This window comes from Vulpes lagopus, chromosome 14 (genome assembly GCF_018345385.1).
Source record: "Vulpes lagopus strain Blue_001 chromosome 14, ASM1834538v1, whole genome shotgun sequence".
Taxonomy (NCBI): domain Eukaryota; kingdom Metazoa; phylum Chordata; class Mammalia; order Carnivora; family Canidae; genus Vulpes; species Vulpes lagopus.
Genome location: NC_054837.1, coordinates 8,299,114 through 8,317,063, shown reverse-complemented (window position 1 = coordinate 8,317,063; position 17,950 = coordinate 8,299,114). Strand labels below are relative to the sequence as shown.

The 17,950-nt window shown below is 51.9% G+C and overlaps 1 protein-coding gene across 5 annotated transcripts in view; it reads right to left on the bottom strand.

Moving 5' to 3' along the window:
- Positions 1-8,808: 8,808 nt before the first annotated feature.
- The window catches only part of GNB1L (G protein subunit beta 1 like), a 59,490-nt gene continuing 50,348 nt past the window's right edge, over positions 8,809-17,950 (bottom strand). For all 5 annotated transcript variants that reach the window (XM_041728894.1, XM_041728893.1, XM_041728895.1 and 2 more), the window contains one exon: positions 8,809-9,388. In XM_041728894.1, coding sequence (XP_041584828.1) covers positions 9,071-9,388 — 318 coding nt within the window. In that variant the 3' untranslated portion in view covers positions 8,809-9,070. The remainder of the gene's footprint in view (positions 9,389-17,950) is intronic.

Genomic DNA, 17,950 nt, shown 5'->3' with positions numbered 1-17,950 from the left:
CCCGGCCCACGTCCAACTGCACATCAGACACCTGACACCTATCTCGTCTACAAGAAGGAGATGCACTCCATGAGGAACTTTGTTCACGCCCATCTGATGGGGTGGTCCCCCCCCCGTTCGAGATGAGTAGTGACGAGCTCCAGATGTCCAGGAGCTCACCTCAGATCCTGGGAGCCCCTGCTTCCGAGAGGAAGGCGCCAAGTGCCCACCCTTCAGCACCACGGGCCCAGTGGCCACTGGCGACGCCTTGGTTTGATGTTGAAGCCAGGCTGTGCTTCCCTTCATTGTGGCCTCTGTTTGAAATTTTCAAAATAGAAAAAAAAATGCCAGTGGTTTGATAAATTCTTGGGATTTATAAATTGTATGTTGTGTAATAAAGAATTCTCACTATAGTCACCCCCTTACTTGGTGTATCAAAATGTATGGATTTAACAAAATTTCCCTGACATTTTTAAAAAAGATTTTATTTATTTGACAGAGAGAGAAAGAAAGAGAGAGAGTATAAGCAGGGGGAGCAACAGAGGGAGACGGAGAAGCAGGCTCCTCATTGAGCAGGGAGCCCGACACGGCTCGATCCCAAGACCCCAGGATCATGACCTGAGCTGAAGGCAGACACTTAAGTGCCTGAGCCACCTAAAATTTCCCTGACATTTAAACATTGGTTGCAAGTGCGTTAAAAACACTTTTAAATACTTAACAAGGGCAGCCCCGGTGGCTCAGCGGTTTGGCGCGGCCTTCAGCCCAGGGCGTGATCCTGGAGACCTGGGATCGAGTCCCACGTCGGGCTCCCTGCGTGGAGCCTGCTTCTCCTTCTGCCTGTGTCTCTGCCTCTCTCTCTCTCTCTCTCTGTGTCTCTAATAAATAAAATCTTTTTATAAATAAATAAATAAATAAATAAACAAATAAATAAATAAATAAATATTTAACGAAAATGGCAAGCCTAACATACAGATCTGAAAATATCTTAGCATCTTCGGAAAGACACACGCGTACACACACAGTACGAGATCCACCAGGACGGGCATTGAAGGCGCTGAACTCTAGCTTCTCCTTGGGCTGCCGCTTCTTCCCGAGGCGTGTTCTCAGCATCCCGAGGGCTCGGATTACTGACGCGGGCAGCGGGCAGCTCGGCTCTGGGCTGGGCACCACAGGGGGGCCCAGTGCCACCCTGAGTGAGGCTGGCCTGTCCTGGCCTGCTCCAGAACAAAACGTTTGCACAGGTTGAGGAAACTCTCGATGATGCCCCATCTTTCATGTTCCCTGAGATGAACGATTCTTTGGGTTTCACGTGCATGGAGGTCCGGGTCTCTGTCCATGCATTTGGAGATTTGGCCTGGGGTGTGGGGATGAGTAAGCTTCTTCACCAGCGTTTTGTTACACCCCGCAGGGTGGAGTGAGGGGTGACCAGAGCACGGGGGGAGGGAGCGTGTGGCTGGATGCTCACACCTCGCCATGGCAGGAGGCTCAGGTCCTGCCCAGGCTCCTTCCCCGAGGCCTGGGGGTTGGGGGGACTATGCTCACTCTTTCTTGCTACACGAAGAGAAACAAGGAGAAACATCCTTTATTTTGTAAAGGATTAAAACATTTTGACTCTCCTCCCTCATGAGGCAGAGCCCGTGTCCCTTTGCTGATAGCAGGGCCGGGCAGAGAAGACTGCAGCGGGTTTGCTGGATGAGCCCCTGGAGGCCCCCTGTAAGAAGCCTGACTTCCCCGGGACCCCCATGCTGAGAGGCCACCCCGCAGAGGGGCTCACACCCACAGTGCCCGAATCCCATTCACCCCAGGACCCACGCACCTCCTGAAGGCCCCACCCACTACCACCACCTGGGGGGTTCACCCTGTGGATCCGTGCGGGGACAGACAGACCACAGCAAGCTTGAGGCACACTTGGCCTGCTTATTCCCTGCAATACTTCGCTGGTCTACTTCATGCTAACTTTTCTTGTTTGAGTGTTAATGAAACTTCTTGGGCCATCAGAATCTTGCCTGTTTGAACAGACGACAGTCACTGTCGTCTTGCTGCCCGACATATCCTGGGCCCGTGTGGGAGGCCCGTTGGCCTTGGGTGCTGCTCTCGGCACCTCTGAGCGTCTCCTGGCTTTGCGGCAGAAGCAAGATTCCCCGAGTCTGCTCTGTGCCACGGAGGCAGGGGCCCACACACGTGCATCCTTTTGGCTCCGTGGGCCCGAAGTCCCAGACGCTGTTGCCCAAGGGTGCCTGTCAGTGACACACAGGATGTACTTTCCTGACCCTGAGATCAGGGAGCCCACGTCGGGTGCTGATGTACAGGTGGGGCAGCTCCAGGGCCCCTCCTGGCAGGGATGGGGGCACCTTTTTCCAGGGTGGCACACAGTACAGGCATGTCCTACTTCCGCTGGGCTGTGACTACCTCCGGCTCTGATGTTTTTCCACAGGGACCCCCTAAGCCTGGTTTTAGAGCTCCCTTCGTGGACCTGACAGCCCTACACCTGTGGGGTGGTGTACGTGTGCCCCACTCGCCAGCCGCTGCTGGCTCTCGGCATCTGGCTCCGCTCTGTTGGGCCCAGGTGCTTCCTTCTCGCCCGGCTCCCAAGGGAGCTCCCAGACGGGGGGGAGAGCCTCGCCGGGGAAGCTGAGTCCAGGTAGGACGCAGGTGGAAACCGGAGCGGCCCTGCAGGAGCGGCAGAGTGGGCTGGCCAGGCGGCTGTGCAGAAGTGGGGGGCTGCGGACTGTCAGGGGGCTGTGGGCTGGGGGGCTGTGGGCTGCGGACTGGCGGGGGGCTGGGGGGGCCACCTGCACCCGAGCACAGGTGCACAGGCAAGCTCGGCTTGAAGTTTCCCGTCTGTGCCAGCCCGTCTTTGACACCAGGCCTGCCCATGAAGTTCTAGCTAGTTGAGTATCAAGCCTTTCTAAAGAACCCCCTGAAGGAATGTTTTTTCTTTGTGCAAACAGTCCTTTTGTGCAGAGGGTGTTCTGTGGCTTCTTGGCACAGGCGCAGGTGGGTAACACCTGATTGAACATCACTCACTCAGGAGCGTCAAGACATGCACGGCACGTCAGCACAAAGCCAGCCTGCCGAGCGGGCACAGCGAGGTGTCCCCAAACGCGGCGCCACAGCAGCCCTCCCCCCACCAGTCCCCAGCGTCTGAGCGGCTGTCCAGCTCCCAGGGCCCCCCGCCGTCCCCCGCCCCGGCCCTCTGCGTATTTCCCGAGAGCACGTGGCTGTAGGACCATAGACGTTACCCCAGCTCCGAAGCGGGGAGCACAGGGAAAGGTGATGGATTCCCAACCCCGGGGGCCGCACCGCTGGCCACCGCCTGATCTGCAGTGGATGCTGGGGAAGTGCACTGCCCACCTGCCCAGGGGGAACGACCGGGGGCCCCCTTGCAGGGTTACCATGGGTCTGGAAGAGGGTCAGCAGAAGGTTCCTCTCGCCAGATGCACATGCTGGGCCACTCGCTCGCCTGGGCAGGCTGCTCAGGATGGCACAGCTGCTCACCCTTCGGGGGAGGTGGCCTGGAGGTGGGACGCGCTGCAGCCCTGGCTGTCCTGCTGATGAGAGGCACCCTTCACCCTGGAGGTGGTGACATCCAGGTCCCAAAAGTCACCGCAAAGAATGCCCCAGGGTCACTCCCGCTGGCCACGAAGAGGCTGGGCAGCTCCGGGGCTGGAGGGCCTCAGTCCTACAGCACGAGGCTTGGGGTCCTGCTAGTAACCAGCAGGGCTGAGAGAGGTGCCCGCCCCACTGACACCTCGTGCAGCCTGCGAGGCTCCAGCCAGTGGCCCTGGCTGCACCACACCCACGCTCCTGACCAGTAGGGACAGGACAGCAGAACACACCGACCAGCTGGATCTGCATGCAGGAACGTCCATCGTGGGGCGCCGGGGTGGCTCAGTCAGGTAAGTGTCCGCCTTCTGCACAGGTCGTGACCCGGGGTCCTGGGATCGAGCCCCTCATCGGGCTCCCTGCTCAGCGGAGAGCCTGCTTCTCCCTCTCCCTCTGCCTGCCACTCCCCCTGCTTGTGCTCTCTGTCAAACAAATAAATAAAATCTTAAAAAAGAGAGAGAGAAATGTCCATCGCTCCTCCCGAATGAGATTTCTGTGGGGTGAGCAGCCTGTCCACTAAGAGAGTCTGAGTGAAGAATTCCTTGAGAGACTGGTGAACCTCCCTCTGGGGAAGGGTTGGACTGGAAAGCACCTTGCTGAGGGCGAGGGGGCCTGAGGACACCTGCCGAGCAATGCTTAGCCAGTGGGTTCCCCCTCGCTCGCCTGGGGACCCTCGGTCCCTGCCTGGCTGTGCATCCTGCCCCCTGGCCCCTGGGCCCCAGGCTTCCTCGTCATCCTGGACGATAATGGCCATGTCAGTGGCACAGACTCACCATAGTCTGGCCACTGTGGACTGTGCTAAATTAAAGTGGCTCCTGAATGAAATGACGCTTATGTCCTGAAAAAGGTTGCTCAATGAACACGAAAGTAGGAGGCAAAGCACTTAGGAACCAGGCGGGGAACTCGCAGGGCTGGTGTCCTAAGCCCCCGGACAGACATGGTGAGGGTGCGGTGGAGCTGCTGCGTCCCGGGGTGGCTTTGCTGAAAGCCTCTGACACAGAGGCACAGGGACGTGCAGCCCCAGGTGGCTGGACGCCACCGCCTGAACCCCAGAGGTACCCTGGGGACCTGCAGGCCGGACAGGAGGGAGCGGGTCTACCGTGCAGCCTGCAGACAAGGCCAGAAGGCCTGGCCCACGCCTTGCTCTCATTGTTTCGTCTGCTTAACAGGTTGAGGGACACCAGCAGCGACTGGACTTCCAAGGACAAATTTTGCTGATGGGATACGTGTGGAAACACCTTTAAGGAAAAGCAGGCCTTTTTGAATTGTGCTAAAGCAGAAAGTGGAGAAAAGTCTGCCACAGGGTGTGGGAGCCCCCATGGCCTCTGCCTGAGGCCGTGCCCTGGGCAGCCTTTGGCAGGGGGGCAGGGGCACCTCCTGGAGCCCCCCTCGCCCAGCCCGGGGCACCTGGGGCTACGCTGAGCTTTGGGGGCCTGTGAGCGCCTTGGCGGACTGTGGCTTCCGCCCGTCCCGTCCAGCAGGGCCCATCCAGGCCCCTCTTCACAGCTGGTGGGCCGGTGGGCTACCTACCCCGTGTGGACGTACCGCACTTCGCTTCTCTGTCCATTCATCTGTCAACACCTTTGGGACGTCTCTAGTTTGGCCCTGTTAGGAATAAGGCTGCCAGGAGCACCCATGCGAAGGAAAAACAGTCCCAGAACATTAAGGGCAGTAAGTTACCGTCAAAGGGCCTGAGCACGCGAGCGCAGGTGTCCCTCAGGCTGGGGGCGGCCTGGATCCGTGGAGAGGCTCCTCCCTGTGGAGCACCCGCCTGCCTGAGGGAGGGCGGCAGGGACGGCATGCTGCCCATGCTGCCGCCCGCCTCGGATGCTCGGGGAGGGCGCCAGGGGATCGCACCCCTGCCCGGGCCCCGTGCACGGCCAGCCCCCAGCACCGCGTCAGCCAAGGAAGGACAGCCCCAGGGACGTGCCAGGGACCAGCCGAGGCTGTGCGAACACCCAGTACCTTCCCCAGGCCGCTGTCCAAGCGGGGCTCCGGTCTCTTCTCACGCTCTGGGGGGTTTGGGACTGGCCAGACCTGTGATGATTTGCTAAAGCCCCAGATCCTGCCGACGCAGAGACCGTGTTGTGCAGAACGGTGGGCGCCACCGTGGGCACAGGGGCTGTGGGCACCGGGGATGGCCCCACTGGCTCACACACAGTGTTTCTAGTACAGTTGGTGCCTCTGCGGTTCCAGGTGCCTCAGCTGAGTGGACAAAAGTCCCGGCCGCCAGCCTTTCCACACGATGCCATAAAGGCCTGGGTGGCCTCGGGAACTGCTGGCCTTGTCCACCTGGCCCCGGCAGGGCTCTCACGGCCCAGTCTGACCCCGGTACAGATTCGGCCACAAGATGTCCCCGGGACACTGCTCACCAAGCATGGACCTCAGGGGACAGCCCAGAGCCCAGTGAGGGGCCGGCTGCCTGGGACCCTCCGGGCCCCTCTATGCCCCTCTGTGCCCCTCTGCTTGCACCTTCCACAGGAAGCTGAGGGCCTGGGACGGACCCTGGATCTGTGTCTGCCCACACCTCCTCTCTACCGTCTTCAGGGGCCAGGCCTGGCAGTCTACACACACAGCCCACCTAGACATTCTGGAAGCATCTCTGGGTTTAGTAAGCCTCATGCTGGCTTGCAGTGCCCTGTCCCTTTGTCTGGGACACACACCTACCCCCATGGCTGTTTCTGTAAACACGGGGATCCTAACGAGTCACCAGGACTCTTGATGAGCTGACGACGGGGACATGTATGGGGCCTCCTTGGCATCAAAGCCCAGGTCTTGGGGACAGAGCCTAGGCGGGGTGGCCAGCACCGCCACGGCGGCTTTGCAGCCTCGGCAGCAGGTTCCGGGAGGGCTGCCGGCACAGGAACCCAGGGGGCTCACCTTGGCACCCCCCAGCCTGTGAGGCGCACCCTCCCACGGGCGCTTGCGAGGGCAGGTGTTGGCACCCCCCGCCGTGTGCGCTCAGGCTTCCGCGAAGAGGCCAGGTGCCTTCCGAGAGTCGCCTGACTGTTCTTTGCTGTTTGGCCTCAGCCTGTGGCTGCCTGGCCACAGGCAGGAAAGGATTAGCCGAGGTTGGCCTTCTAGAATGACCACCCACAGCCCAGCTTTGCCTTTGGTGGTGTCAGCAGACAGACGGGCGCCTCTTGCGGAGGGAGACAAGGGAGAGGAGAACAGCAGGGAGCAGACCATGCCTGGGGTTCCAGCATGTTCCAGGAGAACACCTCCAGCACGTGGCCTCTTGTGGGAGCCACGCGGGGCTGTGGCTTGGTGAGGCCACTCTCATTGTCTCTGACCTGACAGCCTCCCCGTGAGGAGCACCTGGAGTGTGGCTTTCTTGGCAGTTCCCCTCCCGTCTGAGGTTCGAGTGCCTGCAGCCTAAACAGAGCCTCTCCTTCTGACATTCGTCATGTGGAAATCCTTCTGGATGTGTCCCCCAACATCCGGTGAGTGGCTACAGGATGCCTGGGGGCCGGCATTGTCCCTCCCAAGTGCTGGAGGACACTCACCAGCGCCTCTGTCCCACAGGCCCATGGGGCGGGGGTAGGTGTCCCCAGGATGGGCCTCCATGAGCCCAGGTCCCCGGGGAGCCTGGGCAGTCTAGTAGGGTCTTTCCTCAAGAGGCCAGGGTGGTGGCTGAGGGGTGGTGTCTACTTTGGTGGCCCGGGTCAGACATCTGTCTGCTAGATCCAGAATGCTTCCGCTCCAGCAGACCAAGCTAGGCTTGATGGGGCTGCCTGTCAGTTCCACTTCCAGGACCCCAGAGTCACCAGTGCATGCCCATACCTCTGCAAGTCTGGCTGCTGGTGGCCCCGCTGCCACCAAACAACCACGCCTACCTGGTCTTGGGCAGCTAAGGGCCACTACTAGGCCTTGCCACTCCGAGACCCAGTGACTCCACTGCATTCAGAGACCCTTGCTCTGTGGCAGTGGCTCCAACGGACCTGCAGAGAAACCACAGAGCTCTCCACGGATGCTGGGCTCCCCTTGAGGATGTATTCCTCAAAGTCACAGGGAACGGCTCGACCCCTCCTGTGGAGCACGAACATGTCTCATGTGCTAAGTCCCCTCGAGTACCCCAATCTCCCCAACCTCTTGGGTCACTCCCTCTGCAGCACTGGGGTGGTTTTGGCATCTCAGCCGTACTCCGCGAACCTGCCTCAGGTCACTGTCCATGTCTCAACCAGGCAACCACACTCTGGGGCCCTTTCTAACTCCTTGACTGCAACAGTCCAGACCCTCTGTGAGTGGCCCTGTTTCCATGGATTTGGCCTGATGCGTTTCATATTCCTGCCACCTGGATCCCACACGTGTTCTCCAGATTTCTCTCTGCATGAAGTTCTTCTGGAGCGTAGCCACCTCATCACGGGCCACACTTTGTGCCTCCACCCTTTGGGGCCTCCTGGGGCCTGTGTCTAGTTATAAGCAAAGCTGAGGTGGGGGGACGTGGTTCTGAGTGGCCCACAAGGACCCTGCCCCAGGGAGAGCCATGCTGGGTCCTTCAGGTAAAGGAGGTCTGACTTCTTCAGGCAGAGACCGTAGGGGGTTCTTCTGGCAAAAGCAGCCAGTGGAACAAAGGGGTTTGAGGCCTCTGGCTTCCTCAGTGACTGCCCACAGCCCCCACCCCAATTTCCAGGGTCCTATTCCTTCCCAATCAACAGCCGGCTTTAAAAGATGCCCTGATGGCTGGGCCAGCCTCGTGTGGAAGGAGACTCTGGACACACCACCTGCGTCAGATGCTAATTCCCAGGTGCCCTGGGTGCACAGTGATGGCTGTGACTGCGTTGATGGCTGTGTCAGCCCCACTTATTCCTGCCATGCTTTCTATCCTGAAACCACCCTGGAGATGGCACTTTGCTGTCTTTGGTCTTCCCCTCTTTGGGGCAGCCCTCCCATGGATCCTGTGGTTGGCCTGGCCTTGAACCACGAGCCCACTTTGCCTTTGCCATCATCCACAGCCTACCCTCCTTTTGCCTTGCTTCCTTGAAGGGTCTGGTCACTTCTTTCTAGTGGTTCTGGCTTCAGCCCTGTGCATCAGGAGCTCCTAGCCATCCTTGGGGTGAGGAGCCCCAAGGACTCAGCAGGACCTGGGGACCACGTTTAGTGTCCCCCCACTGGACGAGGGTCAACTGCCCTGCCTGGTAAAATGTCTGAGGATAGCTCTCTGGAGTGAACCCTAAGGGAGAACCAAGGGTGTCATCTCAGAGAATTTGTGCCATGAGCCTGTAGGTGTACATCTAGAGGTTTATTGTAAAGCAGCCCCAGGCTGGCCTCTCACCTGAGCCACAGATGCCCAGGTGTCTGGCCCAGTTACTCCTTGTAGACTGCAGAGTCACTGTCATACAGATGCTGTATATCATGAAAGGAAACACGCCTTGTGCAGAAAATGAAGACTCCATGGACCAGGGACCTCTGGCAACCGGAGGAGGAGGAGAACTGTGACTGGCTAGTCCTCAGGGGTCCTGATGCACAGTTCCACATGTCTGGGTCAGGCCGAAGCATGGGCGCCCACCTCCCCGCCCTCTGTATGTCCCAACAATGGAGCAGAGGAGTCAGTGCTGATTGGGTAGAGCGACCAGATGCTGATGCGTTGATCCCCAGACCCTGCGGCCAGCAAGCCATCAGTGGCAAAGGCCACGCAGTGGACGGTAGCACTGTGGAAGGACAGTACGGCCAGTGGCTTCATTGTCCGCCAGTGAAACACACGGACACGATGGTCCCAGCCCGCAGTGGCCAGGATCTTGCGGTCCGGCCGGATCTTGACATCAGCAATCCCAGGATTGGTGAGTTCGTGAGTTCGGCACACCTATAAGTAAGAGCAGCACAGAGAACCATGAAGTGGCTTCTTAGACATGTCATAGGGGCTCCCACCCATGGACATCCCCAGCCTAGCAGCCAGAACAAGGAGCGAAATGTAGGCTACCAAGATGACTGTATGCTCCTTCAAACTTAGCCCCTGTCTCCCAGGAGCCAGGCACAGACCTGCTGAGGGGAGCAGCCTGACTACTGTGTTTGGCATAGTCCTTGGGTTATGACAGAGACTTTGAGCCCTTCCCTCGGAGAGCCCCGGGGGCCCCGCAGAGCTGCTCCTCTACACCAGGCCTGGGAACAATTTAGGGGCTACTCTGTTTCTTTCCCTATCAGCCCCTCAGGAGACACCTCAGTGGGCTGGGTCCTGGGTTCCCTCTCCATGGAAATGCACTCTAGAATCTAAGCAAGAGGCATCCCCAGCTTGAGAGCAGCATAAAGTCTGCATTTTTCCCTTCTGGGGAAATTCACCCACCCCACAGCATGAGGAGTATGAGAAACACAAAGTCCACCTTCAGAGAGGGGTTGAAGGGCCACCAAGAGGGGGAGCTGGTAGGTGCAGGCCAGGCCAGTAGGGGACAGCATTGAAGGTGTAGACCTGCAGAGCCTGCCACTCTGGCCATGGCAGAAACCTTAGTCCCTAGCTCAGTTCCAAGAGGAGGGCAGGCAAAACAAAACAAGGAATTGCATGGGCGTGTTCTACATACACAGAGGCACTGGGAGCCAACCTTCTTCTGGAGGCTGAGCACTCCCACAGTCAGTGCTGGGTGATGACCCCTCACCGACACACGCCTCCTGCAGCAGGTAGGGAATCAGAGCTGCCTTTGTGGTCACAGCCATTCATGGTTATATGGCACTGTCTCATGCATTGGAACCTGGCATCTCTGTCCCCACACACTAAATAACAAAGGCACTTTGCCATCATTGTGGCAATACACAGTAGCCACTTCCTTCTACTGATCCTGTGTTTGGCCTAGCCCTGTGCACCATGAGCTCCTGTCCCCCTGTTGCCTTTGCAATCTCTCATCAGCACACCCTTTTCTCCTAATTCACCTCCTAATGGGGCCCTGGCAATCTCAGTTAAGAATCACTCATCTCGGGGATCCCTGGGTGGTTCAGCAGTTTAGTGCCTGCCTTTGGCCCAGGGCATGATCCTGGAGTCCCAGGATTGAGTCCCACATTGGGCTCCCTGCGTGGGGCCTGCTTCTCCCTCTGCCTGTGTCTCTGCCTCTTTGTGTGTCTCTCATGAATAAATAAATAAAATCTTAAAAAAAAAAAAAAAAGAATCGCTCATCTCTGCAAAGATAACACAAAGGGAAAGGAGAAAAGAAACATGGAAAAACAAATGGCAACATTTCTTGGAAGTGAACAAAAATTGTCACCAAGGATTTTTTTGCTATAATTGAACAAAACAAAACCTCATGAAGCAATTACCTCTATAAAACAAGAACCTAAAGTAGCAAAACACAGAGGAGGAAAGCTGAACGAACTCACAGAACACAGGAGACAAGAGGATGGCAGAACTCAGAGAACTGGAGGGGAATGGGAAATGGCAGAAGGAGACTGGAATAAGTAAGAGCAGTAATGATAAAAAGCGAGCAAAGTGAAAGGGAAACAGTTACAATGGACTGGAGAGAAAATAGCAGACGTGGAAGATAGCAGTGCTCTAACACCAGTGATATCGAAAATAAATTTTAATTTCCAGATAATTAAAGCCTTATGCTCCAGATCCAAAGACAAGACATAGGATGTCAGTATTAAGATAGACCTTAGGAAAATCACTGGAATTAACAGCTAAAAAACCCGTTTTGGGAGTCAGGCAAAAAGATCAAGTCAATTGTAAGGTAAGGTTTAGGCTGTCCTCAAAATGTTCCATGGCCACCTCTGTGCCAGCAGACATGGAGGCTATGAAGGGAGGCATGGTCCAAGAATTTTATATCCAGCCAAACTGCTGCTCAAGTATAAAAACAATAGACAAACATTTTTGAACATGTAAGAACTTAAAGAATATGCTCCCGTAAGCTCTTCTTGAAGGACTGGAAGATTAACTCTGGTCTCATAAGAGATAACAAGAGAACTTTAGCAGATGACCTGGCAAAGCAAGGAATCTACTTACCAGTAGGATTAGATCTAAAACAATACGTGGATTATGGCTCTAGAACCGGTTATGTAACTAACCGAAATATGGGAGGATAGTGAGAGAGATGTGATGTCTGTTAAATTCACTGATTTGCTCACCTTTTGTCATTTGGGGCCTACGATACAATAGTCAACCTCATACTTGTGAGATTATTTGACAACCCACTGTAAGTAATGACTAAACCATTACTTCTTTCCCCACGGCTGACACTAGATGCCATGTTTTCCTAGTATTTGCCCTTTTATTTCTCCACAAAAATATACTCAACAGATTTAAAATTAGATTCTGAAGTTAAATCCAAATCTGTGCTATGTGTAAGAGAGACCCCAAAAGAATGATTGGCAAAGATATACCAGGAGAGTACAGACAAGAAAAACGGGGATCCAATGTCAGTAATAGGAAACACTGAATTTAGAGAAAAAAGCGTGAAGATAGACTATGTACCATATTTATCAATGATAAAGGGTACAATTCACAATGAAGAGCTATGACTATTCTAGAGATAAATAGGCATATTATTCATGAAGCAAGAACTATAGGAATGTGGCTATAGCTATAATGGTATAACTGAGACCAGACCAGTCCTCATGCTATTAAACTTATCAAGCTAGGGATCCCTAGGTGGCGCAGCGGTTTGGCGCCTGCCTTTGGCCCAGGGCGTGATCCTGGAGACCCGGGATCGAATCCCACATTGGGCTCCCGGTGCATGGAGCCTGCTTCTCCCTCTGCCTATGTCTCTCTCTCTCTCTCTCTCTCTCTCTCTCTGTGACTATCATAAATAAATAAATAATACCTTTAAAAAAAAACTTATCAAGCTGGACAAAATATATCAAGCAACCATGTCCAGGTCATGGACAATAGGTGGGGAGGGGCAGCTGATGACGTGAGTCCCCCAAACACTCTAGCAGCAATCTGCCCAGGGAAACGTCCCCACTATGGAATCTACATGGTGTACAGAGGCCACGTGAAGCTGAGAGGCAGAGATCGGAGTGTGGGGGCAGCTAGAGCAGCTCAGTCTGTGGGGTGAGCCAGCAGCATGGAAGCAACTGGGGGACGGACTGAAGGCCGTGTCTGGGCTCCCGATCAGTCCTTGTGTGAGAGCTGGGCTGTGCATACTCCAGACACCACATGAGGTTTACCAGACAGTGACTACAGCAGGGTTAAATCGAACAGGAGATCAATAGTGATCGTGGGTCCAGTCAGCCTGAGACAAACACTGCCTGACAACTCAGGACCAGCTAAGATCCCACAATGGTCTTGCTTTGGGAATAAGGACCAAACCTTCAGGTAGGGCCTACTCTGGGCCGACTGTAACAATGCTAGGGACGGAGCTCTGCACAGCCTGAAGGAGAGGCAGAGGAGCCTGGGAAAGACCCTGGGTTTTCCACATATCTGCTCCAACAGAGAATCAACCCAAGACTACCCAAGCTCAAGGTGAACAGCCAGTAACTGAACTGCCTGCAAGAACAAAAGCAAATATTCTTCAGAGCAAAAGATTAGAATTCTGCGTCTCTATCATGTATCACTTACAATGTTGAGCGTACAAACAAAAATGTATTAGACATGCAAAGATGCAGGAATATATGACCCCCAGTCCACCGGAAAAAAAAGCAGTAAATAGAAACTGGCCCAGAATGGCACAGATGTTGAACATATCAGACAAAGACTTTAAAGCAGCTATTTAAATATGTTCCAAAAAAATGAAAGAAAACGCATTCAAATAATTATAAGGAACAATTGCCCTGATGAGTGAACAGACAGGAATTATTAGCAGAAAAAAAATGGAGATTATAAAAAAGAATCAACACAGAACAGCTAACATACTATGTTAAAGGAGAAGAACAAAGTCGGAGGCCTGACACTACCTGACTTCGGGACTTCCTATAAAGCTACAGTGGTCAAGACAGTGTGGTATTGATGAAAGAAGAGACAGATCAAAGAAACAGAATAGAGAGCCCAGAAATAGGCCCACATAAATAGAGTCAACTCATCTTTGACAAAGGAGCAAAGGAAACATAACGAAGGAAAAGAGACTCTTTTTAACAAGCAGTGCTGGAAAAACTGGACATCCACGTGCAAAAATATGAATCTAGACAAAGACCTCACGCCTCTAATTCACAAAAAATAACTCAGAATGGATCACAGGCCTGAATATAAAACACAACATTATAAAAATCATAAAAGGTAACATAAGACAGAAATCTAGATGACCCTGGGCTTTGCAATGACATTTCAGATACACCCCCACAGGCACGATCCATGAAAGAAAGGATTGATAGCTGAGCTTCACTAAAATTAAAGCTTTCTGCTCTGTGAAAGACACTGGCAAGAGAATGAGAAGGCAAGTGACAGAACAAGAGAAAATATTTGCAGAAGACACACCTGATAAAGGACTATTATCCAAAACATACAATAAAACTCAACAATAAGAAAACAAACGACCTGATGAAAAAATGGAGGAAAGTGTGACACACACCTCATCAAAGATCACAGCAAGTAAGCACGTGAGAAGGGCCTCCATCACACGTTACTGGGGAAATGCAGATTAGAAAAATGACCCTGTATGTCAACTATACTTCAATAACAATAACCAAGAAAAAAATAGCCAGATACCCACTACACATTTGTCAGAATGGCCAAAATCCAGAACACTGACAACACCAAGGGCTGGCAAGGACATAGAGCCACAGGAACCCACATTCACTGCTGGCGGGAATGCAAAACACTATAGTCACTTTGGAAGACAGCTTGGTGGTGTCTTAACAAAACTAAATGTACTCTCACCATGTGATCTAGAAATTGCATGCTTTATATTGACCCAAAGGAGCTGAAACTTTATATCCATACAAAAACTGTGGGGTGGCCTGGGTGGCTCAGTCAGTTAAGCATCTGACTCTTGATTTCAGCTCGGGTTATGACCTCAGGATCATGAGATTGAGCCCTGAGTCAAGCCCTATGCTGGGTGTGGAACCTGCTTAAGATTCTCTCTTCTCCCTCTCCGCCCCCCCACCCCCAAATATCGCACATCAGTTTTATTCAGCTTTATTCATAATTGCCAAGACTTGGGAAGCAACCAAGGTGTCCTTTAATAGGTGAATGGATAAATACACTGTGGTGCATCCAGACAACAGAATATTATTCAGTGCCAAAAAGAAATGAGCCATCAAACTATAAAAGACACAGAGGAACCTTAAATGCATATCACTCACTGAAAGAAGCCATTCTGAAAGGTGACATACTGTATGATTCCAGCCATATGACGTTCTGGAAAAGGCAAAACCAAATCATAGAGAGAGCAAAACAATCAGTGGTTGTCAGGGGTCAGTGGGGGAGGAAGAATCACTGGGCAGAGCACAGAGGATTTTTAGGGCAGTGAAGACACTGCATGTGATACTATAATGGTGGACACATGTCATTGTATGTTTGTCCAAACCCACAGAATGCACACCACCAAGAGTGAACTCATGGTGAACTGTAGACTCTGGGTAATAGTGTGTCAGTGTACACCTGCCTGTTGTACCAGTTATCCCACTCTGCTGGGCCACTGATAATGTGGGAGGCTGTGCATGCGTGGGGGTGGAGGGCAAGGGACATGTGGGATATGTGTGTACCTCCCTCTCAATTTTGCTGTGAATCTAAAACTGTTCTAAAAACCAGTGTTTTATGAAAAAAAAAAAAAAAAGAACCACAATAGAAAATGTATAACTGAGCAGCTCAATAACTAAAATGAGGGACGCCTGGGAAGCTCAGCGGTTGAGCATCTGCCTTTGGCTCGGGACATGATCCTGGGGTCCTGGGATCCTCCCCACATGGAGCCTGCTTCTCCCTCTGCCTGTGTCTCTGCCTCTCTCTGTGTGTCTCTCATGAATAAATAAAATCTTTTTTAAAAAAGCAACTGAAATGAACAGCTTGTAGGACAGGCATAATGACAGATTTTAATCATTAAAAAAAGTCAGTAAACCAGAGGACATATCAATAGACATTATTCAACCTGAAGAAGAAAGAGGAAAATGGCTGAAGAAAACTGAACAAAGCCTCAGGGACTATGGAAATGATATCCAACTGTCTAACTCATGGAAGTTCCAGGAGAGTCAATGTACTAAAAACCACAGATGAACAAATGCTTGAAAGCCGCATGGAGGGTCTGGGAATAATGATAAGCCACGATGAATTCTTACTAGAAACTATGGACACTAGATGACAGTGGAACACCTTTAAAGTGCATGAAGAAAAATGAAACCACCATCCCTAGACACTCGAGGCAGAATTCTTTTTTTAAAAAGAGGGTGAAATAGTCATTGTTCATAAACAGAAGCTGGAGAATCTTTTGCCAGGAGAACTACACTTCAAGATATGCTACAGGGTGTTCTTCCGGATAAAGGGAAATAAAACCAGACAGAAACTCAGATCTACACAAAGAGCACCAGAAATGGTAACAGATGGGTGAACAGAAACTCCAGTTGACCCTTGAACAACACGTAGGTTAGGGGTGCTGACTCCCTGTGCAGTTGAAAATCCATGTATCACTTTTGACTCCCCCAAAACTACCAGTGGCCTACTGTTGACTGTTAACTGATAACATGAACAGTCAATTAACACATATTTTGTATGTTATATGTATTATATATTGAATATTCTAACTAAAGAATTATATATTGCATACTCTCACTAAACTAAGCTGGAGGAAAAAATATTAATAAAATCTTAAGGAAGAGAAAACACATTTATAATACTATACTTATATACTTATAATTCTGTACTTATAGAAAAAAATCTGGGGGCGCCTGGGTGTCTGGTCCTCAATCTCAGCTCAGGTCTTGATCTCAGGTTTATGAGTTTAAGCCCCACACTTGGGCTCCCCACTGGACATGGAACCTACTGGGAAAAAAAAAGTCTGCATATAAGTGGACCTGCACGGTTGAAACCCAATGTTCAAGGGTCAACTGTATTATGCTTTTTTATTTCCTGTAAGTTTTTAGAAATAACTGATGATTTAACGCAAAACCAGTAACATTGTAAAGGGAATTTATAAGGCGTATAGAAGTAGAATGTGTAACAGCAGCAGGAGAAAGGGTGGGAGGGTGGTATATGGGATCATTCTAGCGTGTGGTGATGACACCAGTCAGGGGAGCGGGGTGGCAACACTGGCTGGGTAGAGGTGGGTATGTCAATGATGTGTACCGTGAGCTGCAAGTAGCCACTCAGAAGAAAATGCTAAGAACTATATCAAAGAAACCAAGAGGAGAAATAAAATGGAAAACTAAGAAATGGATATTTGATTAACACACAAGGAGGCAGGAAAGGAGTAAAACAGGGCCAAAAACAGAGGTGATGGGTGGAAAACAAATATCAAGATAGCAGACTTCATGCCACGCACATCAATAACTATGTTAAGTACAAACAGGCTAAATGCTCCAATTAGAAGGCAAAGATTGTCAGAAAGGATTAAAAAGCAAGACTACAAAAAGATGCTTTTTTTTTTTTAATTAACTTTTATTGGTGTTCAATTTACCAACATACAGAAAAACACCCAGTGCTCATCCCGTCAAATGTCCACCTCAGTGCCCGTCACCCGCCCTCCTCCCCTCAAAAAGATGCTTTTTAAACATAAAGATATGGACAGGGGATCCCTGGGTGGCTCAGCGGTTTAGCGCCTGCCTCTGGCCCAGGGGTGTGGTCCTGGAGTCCTAGGACCGAGTCCCACATCAGGCTCCCTGCATGGAGCCTGCTTCTCCCTCTGCCTGTGTTTCTGCCTCTCTCTCTCTCTCTCTCTCTGTGTATCTCTCATGAATAAATAAATGAAAAATTTTAAATAAAATAAAATAGAATAAAGAGATGGACATAGGTTGAAAATAAGGGAGACATGACTCAAAAAGAGGAAACCCAAGAAAGCTGCTCCTGCTGCATTAGTGTCAGACCAGCCGACCCCAAGACAAGGATGTGTTATACCTGGAACTAACCACTCATTGTGTGTCAACCACACTTCAATTAAAAAAAGCAAATTATGGGGGCACCTGTGTGGCTCAGCAGTCGGGTGTCTGCCTTTGGCTCAGGGCGTGATCCTGGAGTCCCAGGATCGAGTTCCACATCGGGCTCCCTGCATGGAGCCTGCTTCTCCCTCTGCCTGTGTCTCTGCCTCTCTCTGTGTGTCTCTCATGAACTAATAAATAAAATCTTTAAATAAAAGTAAATTGCTACAATTAAAACAGAAAAGACGTGACAAGAGGTTCAGAAGGATATTTCACGATGACCACTCAGCAGGATGCGGTAACCATCTTAAATGTGCGTAGGGACAGTGCTTCAAAATTCATGAACCCAAAGACAGAAAGGGGGAAATAGGCACATTCATGACCACCCTCAAAGATTCAAAGACCTTACTCCATAACTGGCAGAAAACTGGATGAAAATATCAGCAGGAAG